At 35.2% G+C, this 25,384-nt stretch overlaps 4 protein-coding genes across 9 annotated transcripts; 2 read left to right on the top strand and 2 right to left on the bottom strand.

The window, feature by feature from the left end:
- Positions 1-3,870: 3,870 nt before the first annotated feature.
- On the top strand, positions 3,871-10,316 carry LOC100247482 (uncharacterized). 6 transcript variants are annotated; one of them, XM_019219637.2, is made up of 7 exons: positions 3,943-4,020; positions 4,232-4,348; positions 4,810-5,102; positions 5,828-5,933; positions 6,182-6,283; positions 8,185-8,328; positions 9,666-10,316. In XM_019219637.2, the coding sequence occupies exons 3-7, from the start codon at positions 4,825-4,827 to the stop codon at positions 9,912-9,914; spliced, it is 879 nt and encodes a 292-aa protein (XP_019075182.1). In that variant the 5' UTR covers positions 3,943-4,020; positions 4,232-4,348; positions 4,810-4,824; the 3' UTR covers positions 9,915-10,316. The 6 variants fall into 6 exon arrangements, with proteins under 6 accessions (XP_019075180.1, XP_002278710.1, XP_019075182.1 ...); XM_019219636.2 differs by having other exon boundaries at positions 3,944-4,020; positions 4,232-4,274; XM_019219635.2 differs by lacking the exon at positions 4,232-4,348 and having other exon boundaries at positions 3,871-4,020.
- Positions 10,317-10,738: 422 nt separating this feature from the next.
- LOC100266178 (probable protein phosphatase 2C 72) lies at positions 10,739-12,634 on the bottom strand. The gene is made up of 5 exons (XM_002276918.4): positions 12,242-12,634; positions 11,756-12,085; positions 11,562-11,676; positions 11,252-11,475; positions 10,739-11,143 (listed from the first exon to the last, which is right to left on the bottom strand). Exons 1-5 carry the CDS (start codon positions 12,461-12,463, stop codon positions 10,937-10,939), a joined length of 1,098 nt encoding a protein of 365 aa, XP_002276954.2. The 5' UTR covers positions 12,464-12,634; the 3' UTR covers positions 10,739-10,936.
- Positions 12,635-14,155: 1,521 nt separating this feature from the next.
- On the bottom strand, positions 14,156-19,046 carry LOC100260976 (uncharacterized). The gene is made up of 3 exons (XM_002277045.4): positions 18,493-19,046; positions 17,366-17,524; positions 14,156-14,815 (listed from the first exon to the last, which is right to left on the bottom strand). Exons 1-3 carry the CDS (start codon positions 18,859-18,861, stop codon positions 14,459-14,461), a joined length of 885 nt encoding a protein of 294 aa, XP_002277081.1. The 5' UTR covers positions 18,862-19,046; the 3' UTR covers positions 14,156-14,458.
- A 288-nt stretch (positions 19,047-19,334) lies between these two features.
- On the top strand, positions 19,335-25,147 carry LOC100255897 (uncharacterized). The gene is made up of 9 exons (XM_002277087.5): positions 19,335-19,591; positions 21,812-21,892; positions 22,202-22,251; positions 23,052-23,129; positions 23,310-23,367; positions 23,450-23,499; positions 23,808-23,916; positions 23,997-24,058; positions 24,916-25,147. Exons 1-9 carry the CDS (start codon positions 19,508-19,510, stop codon positions 24,956-24,958), a joined length of 615 nt encoding a protein of 204 aa, XP_002277123.1. The 5' UTR covers positions 19,335-19,507; the 3' UTR covers positions 24,959-25,147.
- The last annotated feature ends 237 nt before the right edge of the window (positions 25,148-25,384 follow it).

Here is a 25,384-nt window from a genome sequence, read left to right on the forward strand (position 1 = left end):
ATAATAAAGCATTTTCTGTGATGTCCCATGTCGGATAGGGGAGAAAGATCTTGACACTATATATGTAGAGGCTCCTCTTAACCAAGTAGACACATTTTAAAGTCGTGAAGGCCCCCTTGGGCCTAAAGCAAACAATATCTACATGGTTTGATGCGGGTCGTTATAAATGGTATCAAAATCAATCCCCGACCCTGGTGTGGGGGTTTGTTTGGCTCCGTAAGGGATGTTTATCTGTTTGACCCCACAATTCCATGGGACACAACAAGGACGTTGTGTCTGCATGGGGGGGTGTTTATGATGTCCCACATCGGATAGGGAAGAAAGATTTTGGCGCTATATATGTAGAGATTTCTCTTAACCAAGTAAATGTATTTTAAAGCCGTGAAGGCCCCCTTGGGTCCAAAGTGGCCAATATCTACATGGTTGGGTGCGAGTCATTACAAAATCAGATGATGGGATTTTGAGGTTTAGGACTAGACTTTGTGTCCCAAATGATGGAGACTTAAGGAGGGAGCTTTTGAAGGAAGCTCATTATTCTAGGCTTGCGATCCACTTAGGAGGGACAAAGATGTACAAAGATTTGAGACAGAATTATTGGTGGTCAGGTATGAAGCGAGATATTGCACAATTTGTGGCTCAATGTTTGGTGTGTCAACAAGTGAAAGTTAAGCATCAACGACCAACAGGATTTTTGCAACCACTTTCTTTTCCTGAGTGGAAATGGGAACATATTACTATGGATTTTATGATAGGGTTACCAAGGACCTTAGGAGGCAATAATGCAATTTGGGTGATTGTTGATCGATTGACAAAGTCTGCTCATTTTCTGCCTATGAAAGTCAATTTTTTTGTGGATTGTTTGGTTTCTCTTTTATATTAAGGAGATTGTGAGAATGCCTGATGTACTTGTTTCTATAGTATTTGACAGAGATCCTCGTTTCACTTCTAAATTTTGGCATAGTTTATAGAAAGCATTGGGTACTAAGTTGAGTTTTAGTACTGCTTTTCATCCATAGATTGATGGTCAATCAGAGAGGGTAATTCAGGTCTTGGAAGATTTGTTGAGAGCTTGTGCTTTGGACCTAAAAGGTAATTGGGATTATTAGTTGCCCCTAATGGAGTTTGCCTATAATAATAACTTTCAAGCTAACATTGGGATGACACCTTTTGAGGCGTTGTATGGTAGGAGATGTCGATCTCCTGTTTGTTGGGATGATGTTGGAAAGAAGAAACTTTTGGGGCCTGAACTTGTGCAGTTGACTGTTAAAAAGGTCTCTTTAATTAAGGAAATATTAAAAGAACACAAAGTAGACAAAAGAGTTATGCTGATAATCGCAGACGAGATTTAGAGTTTGAGGTGTGAAATGACTGTCACGCCCTTGGAGTGGGTCTTGGGGTGTGACTGAATGGTATCAGAGCCGATCATCGACCCCGGGTGGGGGTTTATTTGGCTTCGTAAGGGGTGTTTATCTGTTTGACCCCGTAATCCCATGGGACACAACATCCTCGTTGTGTTTGAATGGGGATGGGGGGGGGGGGGGGGGGTGTTTGTGATGTTCCACATCGGATAGAGGAGAAAGATCTTGACGCTATATATGTAGAGATTCTTTTTAACCAAGTAGATGCGTTTTAAAGCCATGAGGGCCCATTTGGCCCTAAAGCGGACAATATCTACACAGTTGGGAGTTGGTCATTACAAATGATATCAGAGCCGATCCCCGACCCCGGTGTGGGGGTTTGTTTGGCTCCGTAAGGGGTGTTTGTTTGTTTGACCACGCAATCCCATGAGACACAATGAGAATGTTGTATCTGCATGGGGGGTGTTTGTGATGTCTCATGTTGGATAGGGAAGAAAGATCTTGACGCTATATATGTAGAGACTCGTCTTAACCAAGTAGACGCGTTTTAAAACTGTTAGGGCCCCTTTGGGCCCAAAATGGACAATATCTACATGGCTGGGTGCGGGTCGTTATATTTTCTCTAAAAATATTTTTAAGTAAAATGTTTTCTCTAAAAAAAAAAATTTAATAAGTAATTCTTTAATAAACAATTCTACCAAAAAATTTTCAAGTGTACTCTAGAGCACTTTTAAAATAAAATATTTTAATAAAAAAGTTTTAAATTGCATTTGACAATGCTTTTCATTGAAATACTTATAATAAAATCATTTTCTCTAAAAATATTTTTAGATATTTTTATATAGAATTCATGGAAATTAGATATATCTCTCAATTTGTTTTATTTGTTTATTTTTACGATAGGGGTGATGCTGACTTTTAAAAGAGGTTGTGTTGTTAATAAAATAATAAATTAAATAAGTGAAGGCTGGAAGGTTGGAAGAGGATGTGTTGTTCAAATAATAGAACAATAGAAAGGATTGTAATGGCTCACATGGGTTGAAGTGAGTGAAATAATTCATTGATAGTGAGATTTGGTGGTGGCGGCTCCATTGAAGCCAAAAATGATGATGGTGATGTGATCTTGATCTTCATAATAAAAATAGAATGATATTTTAGTTAAAAATAAAAAATAAAAAATAAGGCATTTCATGAAGACAAATAATAATAATAATAATAATAATGTTAATACAAATAATTTTTATTTATGTTTATGTTGGGTGTGGATCAAATCTTTGAGAGGCTTCTTTCAAGGTAAATCATTTTATAATTTGTTATTTGCTTCAATTTATAAAATAAATCAAATAATATTTTTTTGAAGTATACATTTCTCGGTTTACAAAAATAAATTGAGAATATCATATGACTTGTTCGTGGTCTTGGTCCATAGATGATAAATTGTTGACTTTCTTTATTCTTGATAAGGTAGTGATATAGAGTAAAAAAACATTATAATGCTATTTTTCACCATATATTGTATAATAAAAATAATAATTTTTGAAAAAAAAATCATATATCAATTAATTATTTAGAAATAACTTCAAATAAATTTTTAAAATTTTAAAAATAATTTTATTTTTCAAATATCTAATTTAAAAAAATTACTTTTAACCTATCAAAATTACTCCAAATGGACTCATATAAAAATATATTTTACATAAAGTTATTATATAGTCAAATCATATTTAAATCTAGTAAAGTTTTTCACATGATACCTATATGGTTGGGGTTGCTTTTCCAATTAGTTTTGATTTTCCCACAAGTAAAGTTAAGTGAACATGATCCAATCATAAGAAAATTAATTTTCATTGAAATTAAATTAAATTATTGAAATTTTATAAAATATAAGAAAATAATATGGTTTCTCTAAAAAGGAATTTTTTTTTAGTATTTTCCTTAATTTTTTTTTTCAAAAATTTTCATGAAAAAAAATTTGTTAACATTTTTTGTCTTTTCTATCTCTTAAATAAAGTTAAGAAAAGTTTGAAAATTGGCATTAAATAGTGCCAATTTGAATTTCTCTTAAATTTTATCATAGGAAAGATGGATGGCAAGTTGGGATTAATTAGAATGCGACTATGAAGATTTTTAGTTTGTAGTTAATCTCAATTTTATGTCACATTATTAATTATTGTCTTAAGATTATTATTTTAATGATAAGATGATAATCTACTACATAAGTCACGTAATAAATGAATGAAATTAAAAAAAATGTTCAAAACATTATTAATGTGAATTATTATTCTTAATTACATAATTTTTATTCAACTGTCAATGGTTTCTATTTGTGATTTTTAATTTTTAAATATTAATTTTATAATCTCAATTTCAATTAAAATTAATCTCAATTATAATATTCATCAAATGGATCTAATTAATTATGTTTTTTTTTATTATTAAAATTAAGAATAAGCGGCACATAGAATATTCATTTACCAATTGGGGATAGGAATATCCTCGACTCGTCCAAGAAAAGCCGAGCGTACGATATCCAGCTATCCAAACAATCCCTACTTTCTTCATCACCCAATTAAAGACCCAAACCAACATAGCCCGCCGATTCCAGAGCTCAGACCACAACCAAACACGCCATATCTGGGCACTACTGCCTGTTGCCATTAAGGTTCCACTCCTTTCTTCTGTTTCTTCATATGCTAGGATTTATCGAATCACTGAAAAAATTAGGGTTCAGTCGTCACTTTCTAATCACATAGTACCATCTGTTCGGTTGCTGAGAGAATTGAGAAAAAGAAAAGATAGTTTTCTTTGTGCCGTGTCCTGGAGAAATAGTAATCTGAAATCAAAATTTTGATTTTCTTCTCACATTTTCTCAGACACCCAAACGGAGCCGGGATGGACGATTGACTGGTTTTTTTGGTGGGCGGTTTATTCTTCTGCGTTGGGCGCACTGTTCAATTATAAAATTGCCAAGTGACCTGATTGTTTTGAAGGCAAATTCTATTGAATTATATAACGAATGCTAGGTTTTTATATATATAAACGCGTGTTTGTGTGTGTGGAAGGATTTTCTTGTTGAATGTGTGATTGTTTTGGTTGCTGGATATGTTCTACTAAAAATTGTATTTTATGAGGGTTTTGGCCTAAATCTGGAACCATTGATAATGGCAACCATTCCCTGTAATGTCCTGATGTTATGCTGTCAATTTGAATTTGTTTCTGCTTTTAGAGAATTCTTTTGAGCAATATAATATAGTTATTTCTGATGTACATCTCTATTTCACCCATCTAAAAGCGCCTAAATAGGAATTTTTTTTTTTAATTTTTAATTTAAATTTTAGATATTGTTAGCTTCTATGATTTGTACATTGCAGGTGTTTCATAAATTTGGATCTCTCTTTTTTATTTGTAATTATGTTTCAGTCTATAATTTATATATTCCAAATCTTTGCAGTGTGGGTGTTTCTTCATGGAGGGAGGAGACAACATATTAGAAGCAATATATGAAGAGGATGACTTAGAAGATGTTGAGATGCTTGATATAGAAGGAGAGCATGTGGATGTGGAAGAAGGAGAATGTGTGGATGTAGAAGGAGAGTTCATGAAAGAGAATTCACAAAGCAGTGGCCAAATTGTGAATACGGTGAATCAAGATGCTTGCAGTAAAAACCGCAGACGGAGGCAAAATAAGAGGAAGAATAAAAGGAAGAAGAGTGGTTCAGTGCCGAAAGTCACTGACATAAACAGGTTCTATTTTGTCAAAGATTGTCATGTTTTATTTGTAGGAAAGGAAAAAGCTTTTGCTTGTTATTAGTATTATATTCTCTGCTTGCAACCAATTACTTATCATGCAGGAAACCTGAATTTACACATTCCCTCTTGTGGATTTTAGTTGAAAATCTAATTAAGTATAGTGCATTTAGTCAATTTTTTAAAGTAAAGTAATATTTGTGTTGAGTTCACGAATAAGATACAAAGAAGAGAAGGTAGAAAGTTGAAGTGAAGTCAAAACTTGAAATCGAACTTAGCATAAGCCTTATGCCAACCATATCTCATCATTTTACTACATAGTTCATAAGGCCATATTTAATGTCATGGGTCACATGTCTTTTTTTCGTAGATAAGATATACATAACTTGTGCCATGTTTTATGGTAGACTATCACATCTTTTCTCATAACCTCTATCCACATTCTTTTTGGCCTCTGGCCCTTGTTGTATCCCCTTTCAATTTAAGACAGATCACTCAATTCTGGTAGCTTGTGGTCTTTGTTCCATATTATCAAATCATCTCTACTGAATCTTTCTCATCTAGTCCTTATTATTACCCATAGAAGTCAAAGATTCTAATGAACTACTCTATCTTTCCCTCCCATCAGTAATTTCAAATTTGAAATATTTACTCTTTCTATTGAGAAGGGAAAGGGAACTTGTGTGTGGTTCTGAGTTTCTTCTAAATTATGTTCTTTGCAGGTTTGTTTTAGATACATGCAAGCGTCTGAAGGAAAAGAAATCATACCTGGTCTGGACTGCTGTGGGTTGTCTTGGGGTATCTGCATTGAGTGATCTTGTCAAAGAGGTAATACTCTCATCTAATCTTGTGTTTATGAGAGTGGGTGAAAATAGAACTTTCTTGGCTTACTTTGTATGCGAACCGAAATGTCGTAGACTCCTAAAGGGAAGTTAATGTGATGGATACTAACTACTAAGACCATGATGCGATATTCTATTGACCATGATCAAATTTAATGATACCCCTTTGGATGTAATTTGTTTTATGGGCTATAGTATGAGCTTAATGTTTCTACCACTTTTAATTTTTGTTAGGAGGATATTATCAAGCAAATAAATCTGATCTCAAAATGGATAGAAGATATCATTCAGATAAACCTCTTGCATGTTAAATGGCTGTTGAACTGGATTAAAAATGTAAGTGGAACTCTAGTTTACAAATCCATTCATCTGCATCAACAATAAATGCTACCGTTGTTTACAAATCCATTGGACAAACATTGCGTTTGTCTCCAAGTTTGTGGCTGCTTTGTACTGCTTGTTATCTCTTCTTGGAAGGATGTGTTCTCATGTTCATGATGTAGTTGTCTTTCCATGTGATGTTGTGAACTTGCAATTACATTCTAACAGGGAAGACATACAATTTAACTTCCTTGAAGTTGCTAATTATTTAATTTTGTTGTGTTTGCCAAAAATTCTAGATTGGGAAAATTCGATTTTCCTGATGCTTCATCCTTCCAGTGACCCTATATTGCAGATGCCATTTTTGAATCATATCTAATATGGGCTATGGTTGTCTGTCTCAACGTGTCTTATAAGATGTCTGAAGGTACCTTCTTGTGCACATAAGTTCGTGGCCATTACAATCCAGCTATATGCTTTATTAGACCTTTGTGTGCTTCATGAACTTCTCTCCATCACCTATTTCGTTATATATATATATATATATATTCCCTTTTTAACACCTTTAAGTTTGTTACTTGTATCTGTCCTGACCTTCACTGGTACTCCTAAAGGTTGGTCTGATCTCATGATCCCTCTGCCTCTTACTTCATTCCTCCTAATATAGAAAATATGAGAAATAAGTCGTCATTTGTTTTGGTATAGAAAAGTAAGATTCATTTGGTTCCTGCAAGTAAAGGTGAGAACTTGGGTTTGTAATTGACTTTCGACCAGCCGAGAGCTGACAATTCTTATTCACTCTGTTTAACACCATAGTGCCTTTCCTAATTTCTGATGCACAGTATTGTTTCCCTACCCTTGCAGATGTCTCTTGCAGGAGTCATTTTTTACTGCTTCTGATCCCGTGGATCTCTGAGCTGAGATTTCCCCTGGCTGAACTGCTTCATTGTTTCCTGTTGGTGTAGGTTAATTTCAAATGGCTTGGTGCATTCTTTTTTAGAGTTTTGGCACTTCATACGAGTATATGTTCCTATCAGAAAAAGGATTATGGATAGGAAAAAGTATCATCTCAATTTTCATAGGAAAATTCATCCACAAAGTCTGGTCTTCAGATAAAAGTAGACGATTTCACAAATTCAACCATTAAAATTGGATTGGACAGACTCCATCGTACTAATTTGGAACAAAGGTTTTGCCCATTTCCTACTGCCAATTAAGGACCCTATGTAAGATATATAGTGTAAGTTCTCATTATATTTTTAATGCTAGTGTTGTCTCTTGGTCTTTTTTTTTTTTCCTATTCCTTCTTAACTTCTGTTAATTTACTTCTCCTGTTTCAATCCTCCTATTACCCTTCAATTGGAGGTCTTCTTAATTTTTCCATTATGTGCAAACACACTAATCTTACAGAATCAACATACCTATGGTCCAACAGAAATCTTCTCTTATGTAATTGGTAGGAATTATTTTCATGATGTATTACATCATATGCTTAGAAACCATAACTACGAATTTACATAAATATATATTTGTGCAATGATGTAATGGTTAATAACCGGTGATAGAATGAAAGTCAAACTTCTTTCATTGATAGCTATGAAGAGTGCTGATTGATATTAGTGTTTTACACAAAGCTCTGATCCTATGTATAATTGCAAGGGAAAGTAATATTTGTTATAAAGCATGTTTGCTATAGTAACTTGTGTTAGATGTTTGTATGTTTTCACATTTCAAGTATGAGCTGTTGATTCCTTTTGTCAAGATGGAATTTAATTCATTTTGAAAATGTCCTACCCCTTGTGATATTCTCAAAATGTAAGGTTATTTTTGAAATTTTAACACATCTTTAAATTCTTTATTCTCTACTAGATTCCTTTTACTGTTGGAATATCTGTGATGCAACATAAAACTTGCAGGTGGATGCAATTCAAGCTTGTGGAGGTCAGATGACAGCTGATGGCAAACGCTCTAGAACAGGGGGTGGCATATTATGGAGCATAATCAAAGTACGGGATCCTAATGCCTACAAAGAAATAATGAAAAGAGGGAAGGAATTTGAGGTGTGTAGCCAATCAGTTTTTAGCAATTAATCAACAACTTTTATGCTGCTGGTATTCCATGCATATCCACGTGTTATATTTAGAGCATATTTCTTAATAGGAGATTTGGACCCTGGAAATATTTCAGACTGGCCCCATTGGTCATGTTTGGAGCAAGCAGATGAACAATCCTGATAGAGAGAACACTTTTAAGGCTCCATTGGTAATAGGGAAAAAAGATGCTAGGAAATGTCTTCAGAAACGTTCCCATCTTGTTACAAAATGCCGACCCTGAAAATTAATTGTACATGCATTTTACAATAGCATTGAGGCCTATGCTTCCAAGTTTCAATTTCCATTGAAACAGTGGGAGACTAGTTCTGATTGAAGAAACGCAGGAGTGCAGTACATCCCTTATTCATCCTGCATTTTGGAGTACTTCAATTGTAAACATGAACATGAGTTCTGGGAAGTTCTGAGTGAGATTTTCTTTTATTTTCTTGTACTATAGAATGCTACCTCGGGATAGATTTCAAACCATTCAAGCTGGTGTTGTCAGTTCACTGCTATAAAACAAGGGTCAAGTAAATTGGGAAATAATTCAGTGGAGCTTTGACCTATCAACCTTGAATGGCTCTATGCTCAGTGCCTTATCTCTTAGGTATCTTACATTCTTACTTTTGGCTTTACATGATATTTGCCCCTCTATTGAGGCTGCAAGTTAGTCTGGTCATGCTAGGAATACCCATCAATAATTGGTCCATCTCAAAGAATTGAGTGGCCTCATATATTATATGGTTGCTAGTCTATTCTTCTGATAAGTCTATTTTACCTAACCCTTGTCCTAAATATTTGGGGCTTTACATACCAAAACAACATGGGGCATTCCTTATCAACATGAACTAATTTCAGTTTTGGGTAAATAAATCTGTTTTTCCTTTGTGCTTCATCTGGGATTATATAAGCATATTTTAGTTAAACGATAAGCCATTATGTCTCTTTCACCCCCTTTATCACTCTTATTTTTTATCATTCCTGTCATGCTTGTAGTTCCTTCAAGTTGAGCCACAATGCCATTCCAAAAACAGTGACACCTTAAGAAGCCATTCCAACAAGGACAAAACCTTAATCATTAATGGGTGTCAGTAGCAAATTTTATTTTGTATTCTGCTCCATGGGGACCCATATATTTTGCCCACTTTAAGGTCTCTTTTCTGTTGTCTTCTCAGTGCCTCAATTCATGGATTTCAAAGCTTTTTGCCATCCTCATGTTCCCAAATTGCATTACATCATACATTTTAATTTTCAACTTTCAAGTTGTAGATTATAATTGCTGTTATATTATTTACCATTTGCAGAAGCAATTCAGGCAACCAAACAGTAAGCAACCACCAGCGCAGAACAAAGAGGCATCTTCTCAAAATATTGTCCATACATCCATTGATGATACTGCAATCAACGTTTCAGATGGTTCCCAGCTTACACCTCCAGTCCAAGATCAACTTGAACAACCTAATGCTGGAGGAAACCGTGTCTCTGTTCATAATAGGATGAGGGTACCTGTTACATACGATGACTTGCTTGTGGAGAATCCCAAAGATGATTAAACGTGATTTTTGGAGTGAATTGGCTTGGGGTGGATCCCAAAGAGGCTTTGTCATTTCTTTGGAAGTTTCTTGACAGACCCTGATGGCAGTGCAGATACCTTTCTAAAGAAGAGAGAGCATATTTTTTCCTCTCTTTAAAGAGATTAAGATTTTGTCCTCTAGCTTTACAGCAATATATTGGTTTGTTTTAAAAGAATTCTTCTAGTGGCACTGTGGCTTTTCTGCTTCTAGTTCTCGAGTGCAGGACATGTTGCATTCGGGTGTTGGAGCTGCGGGAAGAAACCCCATCTAGCAATCAGTTCTTTGTTTTGATGTTGGATGGGGAGGTGGGTTTTGTTGGGACTCGGGAGAGATGTGGGAATTTCTGATTTAAGATTAATCAGTTGCAGTTATTCCTTCTTATGAAGTGTTTCTTAAAGAAGACTTAGGTCCAAAAACTTACTTGAAAAATCACTTATTCAAAATATATTGACCTGGCTAGAAAAGCTTCAAAGCTCTGTCTCTGTACCCAAGAATTGAATTCAAATTGTTAACAAAAATTTCTTATGATCTCCTAGTTTTTCAGCCAGGAAGCCTTTCCAAGTTGTGGACAAGGTTTATATCAAGACATGATGTGGTACACATCTATGGAGGTGCATGGCATGCTAAAATTTAGGACTGATTTTGAGAAAGTGTTGTAGTGTTTTTTTTATTTGATAAAATCACTTTTTTCAAGCAATAATTTTTTTGTTATATAATATATTTATCAAAACATTTCTTTTTTATTATTTATATTCAAGTACTAATTGATTCTCTTTAAAAGAATTTCTCCAATTAACGAGCAATCAACAAAATACTGTAAATAAAAGCACTTTAACCAAAATCACTCCGGATTGGGTTTTACATCCTAATCTATACATTGGTGCCTTCTTTTCAGTCATATCTTCAGCGCCTGCATCATTGAGATAACTTCAATGCCCAAATTATTATCAATTTTGCTTTTCTCCTTTCCTGACTATTGCAGTGAAAAAGAGAGGAAATCCTCAACTGGGAGGGTTGCAGGCTTGAAGCACTTGCTGCCTCTTCTGCAAGAAGAGGCAGACCACAGTGCAGTCATCCACCTTTGAAGAAGGGAACTTGTGCTTCCATGCAGCAGTGGCCGCATCCACCACTGCTTTCGCCGCCTCCTCTTCACTCTCTGCTGACCAAACTATCCCTGCAACTTGGCTGTTACTCAGCACATCCCACACCTGAATCAAAACAGAGTATGAAAATGATCAACATCCTTCCCAAGAGTTAACACAATCGTTATTTTGTTCATGATTCTAGAGGTGATATTTCAATGAAGTTGGCCTTACCCCATCAGTTGCTAGAACAAGAAACTGGTCATTGGAAGCTAGACGGCGATATGAGATATCAGGGATGGCGATTATGCCATGGTTCTTGAGCAGGAAGTCTCCAAAAGCTCGAGACATGGCTAGGCCAGGTGAGTCCTCATTGGGCAACCACACGCGCTGAATGTGCGGCTCTTCCTTCAGCGAGATCACTCTGCCATTGCATTTCCTTATTCGGTCTGCCTCCACTGCATTGCCAGTGATATAGTTTCTAAGAAATATGAGAACAAAAGATGGGAATTGCCCAGAAGATAAGCTTAATCAAAGATCTTACTGGGCAAGCCAGGCTTCAAATCAGTAGTTAACTGAACAGCAGTGACTCCATTCTCAGTAATTGTCCCTAAAACTGCTCTTGAATCGCCAAGATTAGCTATAACAAGATCGTCTCCCTGAAAAAAAGTTGAAGTGAATTGAGTTATTTATTTGAGAAATGATTTGTTCAATTCACTTTCTTTGTTTTTTTTTTACCTGTTTTACTATGACTACAGCAGTGGTTCCACTGCAAGAGCAGTCCAAATCCTCTTGAAGCTTAATCTCCTTGTCCATCACCTTGAAAGCTCCAACACAAGCCTCTTGCCATTTCCTGAAAATCTTGTTTGGCATCACCATGCCATCTCTTCTTTCCTTTTGAGTATGCAAATCTTCACCCTTCATTGCAGTATTCGCTTTTAAGAGCGCGTTCTTTTGGTTTAGCAGCAATGATGGTAAGTGGTTTCTCACAATTTTGCTCACTATGTGACCATTCTTTCCATGGCCGTCAAAAACTCCACAGAAAGCTCCATCTTCCATTCCATAGCCCTTGCAGAAGAAAAAAAAAAGTTTGAAAACAACTATACTATATACGCCTCTCAACATGAAGAATACTCTGGATTATATCAGTAAAATTCATAGAAGAACAAGCTTTGATCATCATTTTCCAAAAGAAGACAAAAAAGATGGAACATATCAACTAACCTGATGGAGGATGGCAGCATCTTGGTTTAGTCCTTTGCTTCCTGGCTGAGAATGAAGAGAGCCAAGCCTCTGAATTCCTATAGAAGCAGTGGAATCTTCAAAGAATACCATATTCTCATGGCCATCTCCAGAGTCTTGAATCTCTGAAGATACAGTGGATATGCAGATTCCCATCTCAGCTGACAAAACACCAAGTTTTAAAATCCAAGTCTCCTCAAGCATAAATTTAAAGACCCCAAAATCCTATATTATATGCAGAAGTGGCTCCCAGTGTGCTCAAAATAACACCTTGGTTCAATAATTCACTGTTTTTTTTAATGTTGGGTATTATTCTAGGCTACCTAAAGGGCATATGAGGTGTACCCATGTAGGATTAACTCTTCAAAAACAACTATTTTCATTGATTCAAACTAAATGCTGCATCTAATTTACGAGGGCCATAAAATTCAAATAATTCAAACTTACTGTTCCTTTTTTTCTTTTTTCTCTTTCGTTAGGTGAAATAGTGATTGAAATGTGTGAACAGTGGCAAAGCAGGTAATTGCAAATGGGTGTTTGGGCCCTAGGAAAAAAGAAAAGAAAAGAAAAGGAAAGGAAAAAAAGGAGGGTTGACCCTTGATGCAGGTTGATGCTTACTTTACAGGCAAGGGAGATAGGAAAAGTGGCAATTCCAATTGGGTGAGAGTCCCTTAACAGTTTGGACAAAACCATGAAAAGATGCAACCAGTGGGTCAAGCATTACAAATAATTTATTAGTAATCATAGTGTGATTAAGGGTTTATAAATGGGGATTAGACCCACATTCAATCCATCCCCACCTATTAAAGTCTAAAGCTGACAAGTCAATCAAATGATCCTGACCATAAAACAAGTGGACTTTTTTTGGGTGATTAGGATCCTTCTGTATAGGTTCTGACTTTTCCCATATCTGTGGGGCTTCTTAAGATAGTCCCATTTACTATAGAATATGTAAGTTCTATAGTATGAAGGAAAATATTTTGGGAAGAAAGCAAATGGGAGTATAAGAAAAGACTCTTTCAAAATGAAAAACTTTAGCCGCTCATGAAAGGGCAGTAGTGCTGAAAAATACTCAAAAACTATGCCATCAACAGAAGTGATGATGCCCTTGTCATTTTCAAGAAATGATTATTAAAAGGCAACCCATTTGATTGGAGTTCTAAGATATTTTTCTGACTTCATATGGCTCTTGGGCCTGCAACAAAACCATTGACTGCATTTACATTTTCCTTTCTTCAAACTCCCTTGAATCCAACTGATTCCATTATTTTGAATCAATAATTGAACCCAATACTTTTAATATTTTGATTCAAATATAGGTATTTGATTCTTTAATCAATCGAGTATTAACAAAGGGCTGTGGCATAGAAGAGTTGAAAATGAGCAGTTGTGGCTGATAAGCACTACACAAGATATGGGAAAAGTATTGAGTTAGACTGATTCATGTATCAAAGCACTTTAATGGATGAAAAGCTCTGGATTTATCCAAAATTTTGAAGTAATATGCTTTAGGAGGATGCTGAGGTGGATCGCAATCCCCATTTTCTTGCTCCTCCAGCTCATCAGTCCCCGCATTTTTAAAAAATTTGTAACACACCCAGCCCTAATTCTTATTCGTCAACACTCAGATTTGTTCAATGAATTCAAATAATTTTTGCCACCCTGTATAATTCAAACCCTTTTCTTTTTTGTATAAGTGTAAGACCTTATCAAGAATTACATCTAGATGATTATATTTTTAATGGGTTTCCAATTATAAACATAAATTATTGTTCAGTGCATGGAAATTATCCACCTGAAGCTTCAGAAATCAAAGGGAATATTAATCACTAGATACTATAAAAACAAATAAAATGATAAACATTTTTCACTCTGGATTGGGCACTCAACAAAGAATTCATAATGATGCATCATCCTTTTTTTTCTGAGCCATTTTCCAGGATGTACTTTCCCATTCCCCAAACACCAGCTTAAGATGAAAATACAGTATGGAATGTTGAGAGCTTTTAAGTTTTGTTACACATTTCAAGGACCCAAAGAATAATACTTCCACAATTTATACAGAAAGGTGGGTGCAAATTTGGAAATTCTCATTGAACTACAGATGCATATTAACTTCTTTCTGTAAAACCCCAAAAGCATACACATAAAAATTAAAAGACCAAAAGCAACATAAACACACTTTAATTTCTTAGAGACTCATTTGCTGGATACAGGCACACTTTCTTCAGCTGGGGTGGAGTCAGCTGCAGGCAACTTCTTTGCGAGGGACTTGGGTATGTCAACGTCGTCTTGTTGACAACGTTGCTGGGGGTGTGATAATAGAACACACATATAACGGAAGAGGACACGTGTTAGCCCCTGCCCGCTCTCATGGATGTAGCCCTCATACTCACTGACATGTTCAAGGGCATCCACAAGTGCATCATAGACCTTTTGTGGGCAGTTCTCAGGACCAGGCTTGTCATGGAGATAAACCACGTCCAAAGTGAAGAGTTTCTGGTTGGCAGGCCATTGATGCTGAGGAGGAGCAGAAGATCTGCAGTAGATTAAGATCTGTACATGGAAGAATATTGTAGTGTCATATTTTTAAGGATGAAGTAGGAAATATGCAAATGGAAGCCACAAGAAAAGGAACATTCCATTATGTTTTCTACAGAATTTGGATTCACAAATTCATTGCACAAAATGATGTCAACATCACATGGAGCAAAAATGGGAGCCACCACCAACGAGTACTTCAAAATCCAGAAATAAAAAAATTGATAAAAAATAAGAATGATCTTTTTACTTAAATAAACCACATGATAAATAGGCAAAAATATTTCGACCTTACCCAGGATGCAAGCCAAAAGCTCGTTATTGGTGCCATAAAAATTTATTAAAAAATGAAATGTTTTAATTTCATGTGGCTTTCCTTACACCTTCTGGTCAAACATTAGCTTTGAACATTTCTTCAGTGACCACTCATAGAAACCATATTTTAGAGAGCTACCTCATAGAAGCTCAGAATAACTTCTTCCCTTCTCCATACTCCTTCCTCCTCACTACCCCAAAAATATATATATGGCAAAAGGTAATATTATTAACAACAACTAATTAAAATGGGGAGCACAAAGGTACATAGGTAAGGTGTCAAAAAGGCAAAATAGATAGAGAGAGGTTAACAAAAAACACATTTCCCACATCAAAAAGAGCTCAACCAATAACAAAATCTGGAATAGACATAGAGGCACCGTCTAATTACTTTCTAGCCCAAAGCTAAAGAGCACATGGGAAAGAGTTTTTGAGCCCTTGATCCGATTGTTCTACCCCAAAAATAAATATATTAATACTAGTTCCCACCAGGTGGCAGCCTGAACCTAGTGGCTAGAAATAAGAAAATGTGCTTTTCTTTCATAATGGATAAGTGTGCATGGACATGCATGTGCCACTGCACCTGTTAATGCAAATTCATGCTAGTCCTTCAATCATGAATTGTGCTATGAACATGTGTTTCACCATATTGAATCTATGTTAGCCCAAGCCACACTTGTCACTGTGTTATGTAACACTATCAAGCAATCTATATGAATTCTAGTACTGGTGTTTGAGTTCTCCGTTTTATAAGCAACTTCCACTTTGAGTAAATTATTTTCAATGTTTTGAGTTTGAGCATTTGCATGCAAAATTCATGGAACATGAACACAGAATAATAAAGCACGTTATTTTTATGAAGAATACAACAATTGGAGATGGTCTTAAAATCACCAGGGTGGACAGACGAGCCTATAACATCTAAGGGAAGTAGGTCCCCTTTTAATTTGTAGTTTGGATAGTTCCTGAAGAAAGGAGTTCCCCTACCTGCTAGAGTCATTCTGATACACACTTTTGAAACAAACAAAGGTGGACTCTTTGGTAACCATCCAAATAGGTGCCAGGCATTGGGTGGACTCTTTGGTGAGAGTTCAAATAGGAGCTGAACATGATGGACATGGGCATCCTTTGTTGACAAGTATTCAACACACCAATCATTGATTGGGAGAATTATTACAGTTCATTTGGACCTTGAAAAGTTTGTAGGAAAGAAAGGGAAAAAATTTATAAAAAAAAAAAAAAGAAATCAAGGAGAATAAGAAATAAGTTTGAAGTAAATAAAATTCTCACAAGCTTCTCCAAATTTATTTCCCTTTTTTTCTCCTCTTCTATACCAAAGAATGAAGAATTTCAAAAGATATATAAACTCCTAAATAATTTTCATTATATTTTATTTTTCTTCGTATTTTCCAACAAGAGATGCAAGATTCCTTCCTACTCCTTTTCCTTTTCCTAGTTCTTTATGTGACCCAAATGGAGCCTTGGAAAGCTGATAATATTTCAAGCCTCTAGTTGAGATGCAGCCTAAACATAACACTTCAACTACTTTTTAAAAAAAAATAGGTAACATAACACTTTAACTACTGTTCACAAACATTCCATAAATACCAAATACCTGCCTTGGTATGAATGTTTTGATACTATATTAGATATGTGTTTGAAATTAGTTGCTAGATACAATGTCAAATAAAGCAGCTTCTGGGTTAAACTACTAGTCTAAGCATGTTAGGGTTTGAGATATTACATTCTGCAACTCATATCCCCCAGCACTGGATGGGTTAGCAATAATTACTTCGGGATGAAAAGTAATAATTTTTTTTGTATCACTTCAGTCAAATAAATCAGTTCCTAATTGTACAACAAAAGCCATTCCATACTTATTCAAAAAGGTACTCCATGTATGATTTGCTACTACCATAGGATTTCATTACCTCAAAGACATAGCTATAGAATTTAGAAATGTGCTCAGGGAGAATAAGACACCGCTCACTATCAGGCCCAGTACTGTTCACTGTCTAAGTTACAATGTTACCTAGAGAACAAGGAAAAATAAACAAAAGGCATACCATAGAGAACCAATTGGGAGAAGAAATACTCCAAACCATTCTCTACTACCACTCTCAAATACAGCTGTATCACAAGCAAAGATGCAATAGATAAATGAAAAAAATTTCTCAATGTAGAAATAAGTAAATAACTGTATAAGCAAATAAATATAAAAGTAACTGAGTGAATTGAAGCTTTGCTTACCACCCTGAAAATCCGATTTTGTGCACGAGATTTCTTTGCTTCATGAGCTGCTACCCGGAATAACTGGGTCAGATCTGCATTACCACAAGAGCCATCAACTGACAGACCCCGAAGTGCAGCAATTGCAGAATCAACTTCACTGCTAAACTCTCTCTGAAGCTTCAAAATATTGAAGAAGAAACAAGACACCTCTGAATTAATAGCAATTAACAGCCCTTAACGAAGAAGAAGGAAATAGCTTAGTTATTCAAGCAAGATCCCCAGAGTTCCTAAACGTGATTTATGCATTAAATTCACAAAATATTAAAATTAATGCAGTTTCAAAATGCATTTTCACAGAGCACACTTTGTGCCATAGGTGTGTTATGCCCTTCTGAAATGAAGCCCATGGGCAATTGATATTTGAGAATTGCAGAAATGTGATTGATTAGAATTTTTCTTTATCAATCTTATTGAATTAGAATCAAGCGTTAGGCTAGGCCAGAGAGAAACTCAAGATTCGAATAATGTATGAGTACAAAAGTTTTCTGTCTTCGTCAAGAAGAACATCAAGTTTTAGGTGGATAAGAACATTATAAATAGTCAAACAACACAGAACACAAGTTCAAGAGCCCTGGTCATAATTAATAACATGCGAATCAAAGGAAAATCAAAGTTCAATCCAAAGTAGACATATGGAACCTAACAAAAGACAGACTCTAAGCTATGGTTGATACGGCCACCCTAGAATTGAGCATGGTACGGATATTCCAAGATTAATACAACATAAATACAAAAAAAAAAAAGGGGTTCTTTTCTTTTCCTTAGTTTTCTCAAAAACCAAGGATTGGCATATGGGCAAAATAAATGGAAATGGGAAGTACCCAAAAGCAGATTCATCCAGGCAGGATAAGAAGTTCCTTTCTTTCTTTCTTTTGGTGGTAGAGATCCGAAATTTCACTCCTATTACTTTCTTCATTTTCTCACCAACCAAACAGACCAGAAACCAGAAATAGAGGGGAAACGAGAGCAACCCATGAAGCCTAATTTCCAAAAATCAACAACGCCGAAGTGAATCGTTCAAAAAGAAAAAAAAACCCCAGAGTCAATTTTGAAAAAATAAAAAAAGGAGAGAGAGAGACAAATACCCAAGAAGCGGTTTTGCCCAGAGCAGCAAAGGCGAAGCGGTGATCAGAGTTGATGGCGAGCTTGGAATGGACGAAGAGAAGAATAGCTTGCTTGATAGAATCCATTCTGGTGATGGGTCTCCCCTTGGATCCCGTCACCTTCATCTCCACCATGGATTCAGCGTCGACATCGATGCAGAAGAGTATGTCTTCGTTGAACAACTGTGAGGGTTTCAGAACGTAGGCAAGTGTTGAAGAGCTTTGAGCCTCCATGCCCTCCATTTTCTTCTCATCGATTTTCCCACGACTTCCACCCTGCGGATTTGGCTTCTGCGCCATTTCCCCCTGCGCTCTCCTCCGGACCCCTCTAATGATTCTTCTCAGCGTCATGGTTTATCCTTCTGTTATTTATGTATTTATTGGAATTACTCCATGATTTCCTTTTAAATTATTTTCAATAATTGAGAATTTTTTTCGCAGAAGAAAAAAATAATAATTATTTTCCTTGAATATGGAATTAGGGTTTAATAGAACTATATTTATAGCAATAAGCATCTGCCAAATACTATCATAATAATTTTTTAATAACATTTTTTTTAATTTATATATGAATATTAATGTTTCACCTTCAGAGGTAAAAAAATAAAGTGTATTAATCAAAATCATTTATGAACAAGAAAGTATTAAGAAAAAATAAATAAATATTAAGAAAAATAATTTTATTATATTTAGTTTTATTTTTAAATTATAAAAAATAAAATATAATTAAAAGTAATTTTAAAATAATATATAAAAATAATTTATTTATTTATTCTTCCATTTTTCTTATATACGTATAGTTTTAAATACTTACTGTCCAAACAAAAAGAATGGTAACTTGGCTGCCAATCACTCCTTTAGGCTTCCAATGGAACGATGCGTTTTGAAAGGACAATTGTTCTAGAAAGTAAAAAGCGAAGGCGTCTGTTGGCTCCTCTTCCAAGCAATTTTCTAGGCTCGTCTTTTTTTTGTTCTTCTGCTGTGTAATTCTTTATCAATGGCTTGCTTACACGACCACAGCTGTGAAGATCACGATTGTGCCGCTGATTGGTCTCTCTACAAACATATAGACCTCTCTAAGGTGAATTTCCATCTCTTATATTCCATTAATTTATTTTTTTATTTTCCTTTTTATAAATTGTAAATGGTAGTGAACTGCTCACTGTATTGTGATAGGATTTGATTTGTTTTGAAGAACCCATTCTGATTACTGCGACATAAACCCTTGGGCTGAATTTCATTTTTATGCATTAATATCAATGTTCTGACGTGCCCAGATGAGTAATTTGTATTTTGACAACAACCCATTTGCATAAATTGGAAATCTGAACCTTGAGATGCTTGGCTTCTGTTTGTTGCTGTGTTTTTAAGGGGTTCCCTGATTGTTATTTCATTAGTGTTATGTTTGTTGGGAACTCAGTCTTGTTGATCGGTAAAGGGGAGAAAGTGGGTGTCTGCGCCTCCGCCTTTGCTATTTCTGATTTTCTGCAATATACCTGATGCTCTTTGTATTTCCACAAAATTTGTATATCAAGTTGTTAATGTTCCAAATCTAAAATGTGGGAACTCATGAACTGCTACTGCTTTATATCTTTGATTAGTATAAAAGTTTTACTCCTCTTGGCTACTTTGAATTTGGGCTTACCATGTTTAGTGTGCGATCTCTTTAGGAAGTCCATAGATTGTAATAGAATATCCCATTATTTGTTAGTTACTTGATTAATGTCGTTTTTGTGTTATTTCTTTTGTGGCCTTGCCATTTTGTGCCCGTTGTATATGTCCTATGTATTCTAGTGTACTGTTTTCTTTTGCTGTATATATACAACCTCTCTTGCCTATCAACAAAAAATTGTTAGTAATTTAATGAGTATCCTCTATTCAGCCCATCATATTGGCTTGGTCAAGTTTTTGTAGTTAGCATCGTCTTTAGAGTTGTTAAGGTGAAAGCTTTTGCATGGCTTTGTTGGCTTGGTTATGTTGAGTAAATTGGTGACAAAGGAGGCAATGGTGAGGATGTTATTTTCATGGAATGGGAAGGGTGGTCCTAGCCTCCTAGGGTTTTAACTCCTGCCTTTTATGTCGTTGAGAATTGAGAAACAGTAACAGATTACTTACCATAGATCTATTTTTGCTTTGAGGTGGTTTCAAGACAAAGGTTAACTCGAGGAAAAGTAAAACAGTGCTAGTTGTGGACTGAACAAGACTAGCCTTTTGAAATCCGGTGTGGGATGACTTCTGGTTTTCTTCCTTCACCCTAACTTTTGGTGTTCCTCTGGGATCTTTATTGCTAATGCTCTGAGATAAATTTACTCAAGTGGGCGAACTAATTTTGGTATGGGTAGGAATATCTGAGACATGTGCTTTGGAACTTACATTATGAGCACCTGACCAGGAAGTTATGGTGGCAAATTATTCATTTATCTGGTTGAGGTGATGCAGTAGGATCCTGGATTTATGAGGTTACTTCATGATTGCATACTAAGACTGAGTGCAGAGTTCTTCAAGAAATTCTATTAGGTCCAATTTAGGATTGACATGACTAAATGAAGAAATAGCAATGGGAGGTTATTGCTGAAATCCTTTTCTAATGTATAATAGTGAGAATGGAAAGTCTTCTTTTAGAAGGAGGATGTGACACTCTTTTGTCCTCTGCATGGTGGCTGGTTGTCACTATGCAGGAAAAAACTCGAATGGCTGATCATTCAGTGCATAGAAACTGGGTGGTTCTATATCTTTTGTCATTTATAAGGAGGATGCAAACTGAGGGGATCATCTTTTAATAAGTTGCAAAATGGCCCAGGACATTGTAACATTCAAGGAAAAAAATATGGGATGTTACAAGAAATAATTATGGGATCTTTTCAATGGGTCATTTGATCTGGAGAACAAGCCTGTGGCAAGATTGCCTAAGTCTCTTTGTCCCACATAGGAAATAGATGAGCGATAAAAAGGAGTTTTTATTGAATCTCACTTTCTAAGCCTCATGGACTTATGGAGAGAAAGTGGAGGCCCATGTGAGAGGAATTTTGGGGGCCTGATTCAGAAAATATTTCACTGGGCAGGAATTCTCTGATTAATGAATGATTTTGTTGCCGTATCTACTAATGAAATCTAACAAGACATGAATATTTCCATGTGTGTTCTTGTGCATTTTGTTTTTAACTTTGTTTTCTTTCTTCAGTTAATGATATATGTTAGTGGGTTCTTGTTTGTTTGTCGAGAAAATTCTATGTCTATTGACTAGTTATTTGCCTATATTTTCCATTGTCATACATCAACTTTTCTATCCGAGGATTTACAGGTATCTGCTTTAAATGAGGCTGTGCCAGGAAGTGTTAAGTCAGTTTTTAAAGCTTGGGAGCAGCGTTTGAATTCTTCAGAGGTAGGTTTAGTGTGTGGAGCATGCCTTTCCCTTATCTATTTAGAGACAGTCTGCTTTTCAATCCTCATTTTTTTATATGTTAATTAATTTATGATATAATTTTTTGATATAACTCATTTACTACTTTTACAACTATGAACAACACAACAATTTTTTATTCCAAAAATAAATTCTGGGGTCCAAAATTGTTGGTGTATGGTATCAATTCTTTTGCAATAAGGGAATACCAATTTTAGCATGCCTGGTTTATTTGATGGAAATTTTGGAGGTCTCGAGGTGTTTGAAGTATGATCCTCTTTGTTGTAACAGGGACATTTAGAAAGCAATGATGGCGACCCTGAATTACTTGTTTTCATCCCGTAAGTGGTAACTTCTGTTGTTTTTAGAGGCTGCTATTTCCTTAGCATGAAAAAGGTAATTTTAGAATAGCCTAGAACCTAATAACAAAATCCAAGATCTTCCATGAAATTTTGGCTTTCTCTAAAGTGATATCAGATTGTAGTCACTAGACAGTCCATCATTTAAGGCTTATGATTTTGTATCTCTACTTTTTCTCTCAATATATTTATTTTCTACCAAAAGTATGCTGCTCATAGAGCATGGTTTGACTAGTTAAGCAAAAGATTAAGAAATTAACCTTGTGATGAATGTCATAAGGTTTTTCTCTCTTTCATTAACGCTTTTGATTTCATATTTTATCTGTTATTTTAATATATTGGTGGTACCCTTCCCTTGGAAAATCAGATATTGCTTTATGCTTGTGCAGGCCATACTCTCAAATTAATTTCCCCTTCATTGCATTGCTTTACTGCCAATATTTTTCATTTCTAATTGGATGTGATATGTATCTTGTCATGCTTGATGAAAATCATGTGAATCATTTCATCCTTATGAAATTTGTCTGGTTGTAATGTTGCATTTGGTAAACTCAGAATTTTGTTATCCTCTTGGTTATTTGTTTACCAACATCCGAAAAAGTGTTTTTAGTGTGGTTGTATACCCTAACTCTTGGACAAAGGGAAATAAATTCCTGAATAACTAATGTTCATTTGTATTTGTTAATTTGTTGGTGTTACTATCTTTTTATTTTTATTGTTTTTTTTTTTCCTAGAGGGGTGAAAAAGTGTTCTGATTTATTTGCTGGAATTAATTGTGATAGGTTTACATCAGATGTTAAGATCAAAAGTATTTCAGTTGTTGGTGGTGCTGATGGAACAAGTCCTTGCAAGATGAGAGCGTAAGTTTGTCCTTCTGAACCCATGGAATTATTATAACAGTGAGCTTGTTTTTTATTCGGGATTCCTCACATAAAGAGGGAACTTGATAATGTTTCTTTGACCAGCTGTATATAGTTCATTGTTTTTCCTTCCAAATAAAAAGGGGGGAAAAAAACTAAGTCTGTCCTGTTGAAATTCAGGTTCATTAATCGAGATGGGATTGATTTTTCAGATGCTCAAAGTATGCAATCTATTCAGGTATTACCTGATCTTAGCTTGTCAGAGAGTTTGGACATAATTTTTAAGACCTATATGAAGCATTTGTTTGTTTTGCCTCAAGGAGTGGGATTTGGCTGAGAATTTGCAAGGAATGCTAGAATACCAGACACGGTAATATTCCTCATCTTCAATTCTAGTTGACGTAACAAAATGCTATTGGTTATGAATAGATTATTTTGATCGATATGGAATTTTTTTAGTTCTCATTGCTGCCAGTGATATTAATTTGATCACTTTTACAACAAACGCTTGCTCTCAGCAGTGTGATAAAATGGAAGGTTGTGTAAGGGAGAGGAATGAAGGCAGGTCTAAGCCTTGGGAATATGATTGCTTATCTGTACAGATATTACTGGGCTCTTCTCCCATTTTGTACACAGTTGTTTTCTACTTTATGACATTGTATCAATCCATTGAATCAGGTATTCTAGATTTCAAGGTGTTGCAAGTCTCACTTTGCACTTCCCTGAGAACTTTGGTGGTGAGACAACTCAGATACGCTATATTGGGTTGAAGGGTGAAGCCACCCAGGTAATTTCATTGCCAAAGATAGGTTGCCATGGTCGTGTTGTTGCTTCAAGTGATGATTTTCTTTTGATATGAATTAACAGTTGAAGCGGGATGTTGTTGCAACAATCGTGTATGAAATTACTCCAAATCCTTCTGATCACAAGTAAGTCATTGTTTGCCTTCATGGGATGGTTTTGAATGTTCAGTTGCTCTTCAACAATTGTTGATTTGTGCTTAAACATACATTAGTTCTTTACATCATGCTTTTTTCATGTCTTATGCTTGCTAAATTTATGTCAGCACCTGCATAAATGCATAACCTTTGGATTTGACTAATGTTGTTATAAAAACTTTTGGAAGCTTGGGCCTGTTTGGTAATTGTTCCTAAAAATACAGTTTTCTAATTTAGAAAACACATCTGATAAACTTTTGATAGAAAATCATTTTTTGATAACTTATTCTGGAAACAAATTGTTTTTTAAAATAAATTTAAGGTCTTTTCAGTTGCTTTTTGTAAAATGTTTTAATCAACAATTGAAAAAAATGAAGAATACTCTCTAGAAACTTTTGCATTATACGTTAGTGTTAAATACCCTTCAAAATAAGCTTAGAAAATTGTTTTCATATTTGAGTTCTCAAATAGGATTTTGTTCCTGAAAACAATTTAAGAACTATTTTAAAATCTATTCTCAAAAACTGTTTTTTTGGTGAAGTAAGCCTTTTCATTTGGTGCCATCCTGCCTTCTGAATCAATCCCCTTTGCTTCTTTTTAGATGGTTTAAATGTAGAATTTCAAATGCTTCGTCAATTCCATTTGAAGCTGTGGCCTTGTTTAGAATGAGGGTTTTTCCAAAGCCAAAAGATTTTTCTTTTTCCTTTTTTTTTTAAAGCCCAGTAACAGATTAAATGAAAGTCGTTTGCCCATTTGAAATTAGCTTCTAATTAATAAGGAGAAGGGGGGGGAGCAATAATCTTATACCCAGAATAGCCCTGAAAATGGTCTTATATACATGTGTGCAGGACAAAGGCTGACAGTGGAGCTGGCTTCTCCCATGTGGAATGAAGAACACATTCACCCTCTGCTGCTTCTCCAAAACCCACAGTAACAAGCTAACTCAGTGTTCTACTTTGCCAACTCCATACTCAAAACCTTTACTGGAGATTAGACTTGAATCTTCCATTTTCACTTGTTAAAAAGGGACAACAACTTTTATCAACCTCTCTTGAATTCTATAGAGCTTCTTTTGCTGAAGTTGTCCTTATTCTCCATTTGGATTACATTTCATCCATTTTATTTCTGCTCATGATTTTGCCAAGTAGTTCTTTTCTCACTTGAAGATCACTCAATCAACTTACTTCTCAACTGTGAGCAAATCATTTGTTAATGATATCTTCAATCATATATATATATTAAAATCTCGAGAAATTAATAATCTTATTTAAATAATAAAATCTTAGGTTCCAACTCAAGGTTATATACTAAATTAAT

This window comes from Vitis vinifera, chromosome 4 (genome assembly GCF_030704535.1).
Source record: "Vitis vinifera cultivar Pinot Noir 40024 chromosome 4, ASM3070453v1".
NCBI lineage: Eukaryota > Viridiplantae > Streptophyta > Magnoliopsida > Vitales > Vitaceae > Vitis > Vitis vinifera.

Coding starts and splice junctions, on each gene's coding strand:
- LOC100255897 (XM_002277087.5), top strand. CDS start 19,508: ATGGCTTGCTTACACGACCACAGCTGTGAAGATCACGATTGTGCCGCT. Junction 23,917..23,996: donor TGAAGGGTGAAGCCACCCAG/GTAATTTCATTG, acceptor ATGAATTAACAG/TTGAAGCGGGATGTTGTTGC. Junction 24,059..24,915: donor CCAAATCCTTCTGATCACAA/GTAAGTCATTGT, acceptor ACATGTGTGCAG/GACAAAGGCTGACAGTGGAG.
- LOC100260976 (XM_002277045.4), bottom strand. CDS start 18,861: ATGACGCTGAGAAGAATCATTAGAGGGGTCCGGAGGAGAGCGCAGGGG. Junction 17,525..18,492: donor TGGGCAAAACCGCTTCTTGG/GTATTTGTCTCT, acceptor AATATTTTGAAG/CTTCAGAGAGAGTTTAGCAG. Junction 14,816..17,365: donor AAAATCGGATTTTCAGGGTG/GTAAGCAAAGCT, acceptor TTCCATGTACAG/ATCTTAATCTACTGCAGATC.
- LOC100266178 (XM_002276918.4), bottom strand. CDS start 12,463: ATGCTTGAGGAGACTTGGATTTTAAAACTTGGTGTTTTGTCAGCTGAG. Junction 11,677..11,755: donor CTGTAGTCATAGTAAAACAG/GTAAAAAAAAAA, acceptor ACTTTTTTTCAG/GGAGACGATCTTGTTATAGC. Junction 11,144..11,251: donor TTGTTCTAGCAACTGATGGG/GTAAGGCCAACT, acceptor GTTTTGATTCAG/GTGTGGGATGTGCTGAGTAA.
- LOC100247482 (XM_019219635.2), top strand. CDS start 4,825: ATGGAGGGAGGAGACAACATATTAGAAGCAATATATGAAGAGGATGAC. Junction 5,103..5,827: donor AAAGTCACTGACATAAACAG/GTTCTATTTTGT, acceptor TGTTCTTTGCAG/GTTTGTTTTAGATACATGCA. Junction 6,284..8,184: donor TGTTGAACTGGATTAAAAAT/GTAAGTGGAACT, acceptor TAAAACTTGCAG/GTGGATGCAATTCAAGCTTG.